This window comes from Streptopelia decaocto, assembly GCF_964273445.1.
Source record: "Streptopelia decaocto genome assembly, chromosome: 3".
NCBI classification, from domain to species: Eukaryota; Metazoa; Chordata; class Aves; order Columbiformes; family Columbidae; genus Streptopelia; species Streptopelia decaocto.
In genome coordinates, this window is record NC_138656.1 from 62,695,336 (window position 1) to 62,700,340 (window position 5,005).

Genomic DNA, 5,005 nt, shown 5'->3' on the forward strand with positions numbered 1-5,005 from the left:
CACCTGAAATACAGAAACTACCTGATGGCTTTAATGAAAGTATTTTATTAAAAGACATTTCTCCTTCTAGCCTTCATTTTCATTTCGATTTTGTCGCATTAGTCATCTGGCACCTCTGCTGGAAGGTGAATCCTTCTCCAGGCTTGTGGCAGAACTGGGGGAGGCAGCAGGACCTGGGAAGACTGAGATGAGCTCAGCCCAGGGCCCCAGTGCTGAGAAGGGAATGCTCATCACCTTGTGCTATGAGGTAAATGGCTCCTGCTATGGAACCCATCACCCCTCTGGGATCCAGCTGGCCTTTTATCTGGCCTGTGCCTTGGGCACACTGATCACAGTGCTGAGGAATCTGCTTGTCATAGCTGTCATTTTGCAATTCAAAGCTCCACCAACCAACCACCAACACACCTCCACCAACCTCCTGCACCTCTCTCTCACCCTTGCCCACCTCCTCCTGGGGCTGACCATGCTGCTCTTCAGCACCAATCAGTCCGTAAAGAGCTGCTGGTATTTCAGAGATGACTTCTGTAGGCTGCAGACCTTTCTGGGCACACTCTTTAGGTTGACATCTGCATTTCATCTGTATTTAATTTCCATTAATTAGCACTGTGCCATCTATGCACTCTACCCCACCAAGTTCAGCGTAAGAGTGGCCTGTGTTTACACTGGGGTGAGGTGGGCAGTGTCTATAGTTTACATGTCTCCCTTCCTCTACACTAAAGTGATTGCAGAAGAACTGGGCCATTTTTTGCAAGACATGCCCGGTGTTGGCAGCTGTCAGCTGCTGTTCAACAAGCTCTGAGAGTGGCTGAACTTCCCAGTATTCTTCTTCCCTTGCCTCAACAATTATGGTTTTGTATGTAAAACTATTTACTGTGGCTATCAAGCAAGCCAGGCAGATGAACAACATGAGTAGGAGTCTAGGGTCTCAGTTACATGTGGGAGCATTCAAGAGTGAAAGGAAAGCAGCAAAGACTCTTGGTGTAGCTGTAGGAATCTGCCTCCTGTGCTAGTTTCCCTTTATTGTTGACACAATGGTAGACAGTCTTCTGGATTTCATTACCCCCAAAGTTCTATTTGACATCTTAATTTGGTTTGCCTACTTCAATTCCGCCTGCAATTGCTTGGTATGTGTTTTTTCCTATCTACCATTTGTTCTGGAAAACTATGAACCTAGTCTTAACTTGGGGGATCTTTTGTTCTAGGACATCTACAGTAGACTTGTACCAGACTCGCACTGTAGAAAATATTGTAGGCTATATCACAGCATTTCTCATTTATATCCTTCAACATCGACTTAGAATTTAGATCTTTTTTAGATCTTTTTTTTTTTTTTTTTCTTTTTAGACTGCTGCCTTGGGCAGATCCCCAGTTTGAATAGACATGCCATTCTGTGACTCATCTTCCACATCATTTGACACACACATCTTATTAACATCTTGTGTTTGTTGTGTGATGCCAACAAGTGCTTGAAAATTGACTGTAAAAGCTCCAAAGAGGACCCTGTGCATACTATGCCTTGGGCAACCCGAAAATCAGCAAGTTTGCTGATGACACTAAGCTGGGAGGAGTGGCTGACACCTGGCACGCCAGAAGGCTGTGCCGCCATCCAGCGGGTTCTGGACAGGCTGGAGAGTTGGGCAGGGAATAACCTGATGAAATTTAACAAGGGAAAGTGTAGAGTCCTGCATCTGGGCAGGAACAACCCCAGGTTCCAGTATAGGTTGGGAAATTACATATTAGAGAGCAGTGTAGGGGAAAGGGACCTGGAGGTCCTGGTGGACAACAGGATGACCATGTGCCAGCACTGTGCCCTTGTGGCCAGGAAGGCCAATGGCATCCTGGCGTGTATTAGAAGGGGGGTGGTTAGTAGATCAAGAGAGGTCCTCCTTCCCCTCTACTCCGCCCTGGTGAGACCACATCTGGAATGTTGTGTCCAGTTCTGAGCCCCTCAGTTCAAGAAGGACAGGGAACTGCTGGAGAGGGTCCAGCGCAGGGCAACAAAGATGATTAAGGGAGTGGAGCACCTCCCTTATGAAGAAAGGCTGAGGGAGCTGGGTCTCTTTAGTTTGGAGGAGACTAAGGGGGGACCTTATTAATGTTTATAAATATATAAACGGTGAGTGCCACGAGGATGGAGCCAGGATCTTCTCGGTGGCAAACAATGATAAGACAAGGGGTAATGGGATCAAGCTAGAACACAAGAGGTTCCACTTAAATTTGAGAAAAAACTGCTTCTCAGTGAGGGTGACAGAGCAGTGGAACAGGCTGCCCAGAGAGGTTGTGGAGTCTCCTTCACTGGAGACATTCAAAACCCGCCTGGACATGTTCCTGTGCGACCTCACCTAGGCGTTCCTGCTCCAGCAGGGGGATTGGACTAGATGATCTTTTGAGGTCCCTTCCAATCCCAAACATACTGTGATACTGTGAAATAGTTGCTGCCTGTTTCTGAAGAGCCTTTCTTTACAGGCGGTTGTCTAATTTTTGCACAAAGCTGGTGGTGCTAATTTGTAAAGTTACACAGGGTATATGTCAGCTTTTAAGTACAAAAAGGCATAAGGATGCAACTGCAGGTGAGATCAAATGTCTGCCTAAGCTAGTCGCCAACAGTAGAGGAAAGAACAAGGCTACACTGATATTTTTTACAATATATTTCTAGGCCACAGACACATGCCACTGAGCCAAATGCTACACGTGGGAGATGATTTTATGATTCTATAATTCTGTGAGACAGTATCCTGAATTTCTTAATACTGTCCATTGAAACCCATGGAATCTTTGCCTGTTTGATCTGTGTGTGCAAGGACACTGCTCCATACCTTTGAACACCCTTTTTGCCTTGGTCCATATATTTTCTGCTCCTACTGCACAAAGGGAGTTAGAAAACAGAGAAGAGGGAAGACAGGAACTGCACTGGGTATTCCAACTCCAGATATCAATAGGTGTTATGATGTTTTATGTTTTGTTCTTTTGTTTTCTTTTCCTTGACAATCCTGAGATTCCATATGCTATTTTGTTTGCTTGTTTCCAAAGAAATGAGTATGTCTGCTTGCAGACATAACATGGGCTTACATACTTGGGCTGAGCAAAAATGTCAGCGTAGGTTCTCAGTTTTCTTCAGCTATGATTACGCGCTCTCATGAGGCCAGTTTTAAAATTGTAGATGCTGATAAGTTGACATCTGTGATCAGCAGCAAGCTACATGGTAAAGTTTTGTACTGTTCACAAGGGAGTTATTTTCTACCTCATTATTATGAACATTTTATCAGAAAAAAAAAAAAAAAAAGTAGTAAGCAGTAGTAACTCTTCTATACAAAATTAACAAGCAGCCAAGTAACAACTTTAATAATTTTGTCTCATTTTTCTCCTAATGGTATGTAAAACTGTCATTAGGTTTGAAGGTTGTCCAAATTTTTAGTGCCTTCTAAAAAAAGTCATTCTATCCTATAGTCACTTGCATATTTTCTGAGTGGCACATGCTAAAAGAACAGCTACAGAAAGCATGTAAGTAAGAGACCAGCAGATGCCCCAAAACCCAGTGAAAAGAGCGATCAATTTTTAACTACATGCAGCAGGCAATTGAATCAGGACCTAGATGTGTAAAAACAAAAGAAAGGAATTGGACAGCAGATATTCTGTAGGAAATCAGTACAATACAGTGACTGTTGTAGTGGCTGCATATTTTAATGTATGCAATAAACTAAATGGTAAAACAATTTTCCCTCTTTTTTATCTTATTATAGTTTTTGCATGTCAAGAAGAGTTTCCTCTACTAGTACAAATGAGCTACAGCTTTGGGATGTTGTAATCTGTTCTGACATATGTTTATCTCAAACCCTTTTTGATATTATCCATAATCTTAAGGTCCCAGTCAGAAAAAATATCAGTATTCAAAATACTTAAAGCTAAAGAATGTGTCTGGAGGAAGGAGAGGAGAAAGAGGGCTTATGTGTTATTTTCAGGGATTTCGCAAATAGCGAGTGACCATACAATGCCGGTGTTTTTAAACTGAGACATTTATGAAGCCTTATGCCTGGAGTTGGAGTGTCATTCAATCTCACTTCATTCTCCTAGTGTCTGATATGCCCTCAGTTTACTATATTAATCTTCACTGTTTCTTAAGACAGAAGCAAAGGCCTCTTCTAGTATTCCCCTGTCTAGTCATGCTGTAGAAGAAGGTAAAAACCTGAACCTTACTACATACAGCTTTAGATTTTCTATAATAACGGTATCAAACCCAGGGACCAGGCTAAACACTGAAAGGCATAATCAGATTCTTAGAACAATCCAGGTGCCAAATTACCACAGAAATATATAGGAAAGCTGTGGTACATCTTGAAAGACCTAGACTGTGGGATGAGTTTCAAGCCTAAGACTCAAACTTAATGTGTATAGGTAGGTGTTTATAATTGTGATAAATGTCTAAGCACTGATTATAGCTACAGCCAGAATGGCTGTTTAAGCTCAGGCTGTAGTCAGTGGATATTTAGGATATGAATCATTTGCCCAATGCTACCTAAGGTGCCTTAGGGAACCTGAGATGTCTACGTGGGCCTGGCATCCAGCATCAATGAAGCACCAGCTGAGAGCCAGCTGGGACACATCTGGGCATATAAAATGCCACTAGATACCCAATGTGAGGCATCAAGCTTAAGGAAGGCATATAATAGAAGTTTGGACATTTAGCTATGTAGAAATCTGCAATTCTCACACTGAATCATGTCCCAGGGGCATATTAACAACATCTTTCATTGACACCTTTTGCTCTGAACTTGCTGCAGCCAAAGCAATAGGGAACTTCCATTGAGTTTCTAGCTGGTTTTTGAGATATCTTCTACCAGTACTCAACAGATTACAGAGGATATATACCATGAATGTATTCAACTATCCACTTCTTTTCTGAGTCACATTGCATAGTCTATCTTTACAGTTTTCTTCTGTGAGCCTTATTCCCTCAAAGGGTTACCACTGCCTATGCTACAATATAAGGACTATGTCATGGCACTGG

General features: G+C 42.5%; 1 protein-coding gene across 1 annotated transcript; it reads left to right on the forward strand.

Moving 5' to 3' along the window:
* Positions 1–223: 223 nt before the first annotated feature.
* TAAR5 (trace amine associated receptor 5) lies at positions 224–1,202 on the forward strand (the record flags this gene model as incomplete). Its single annotated transcript, XM_082048948.1, is given in 5 exon segments — positions 224–598; positions 602–796; positions 800–838; positions 840–1,007; positions 1,011–1,202. Coding segments are annotated over 5 exon segments (969 nt in total).
* Between the last annotated feature and the right edge of the window lie 3,803 nt (positions 1,203–5,005).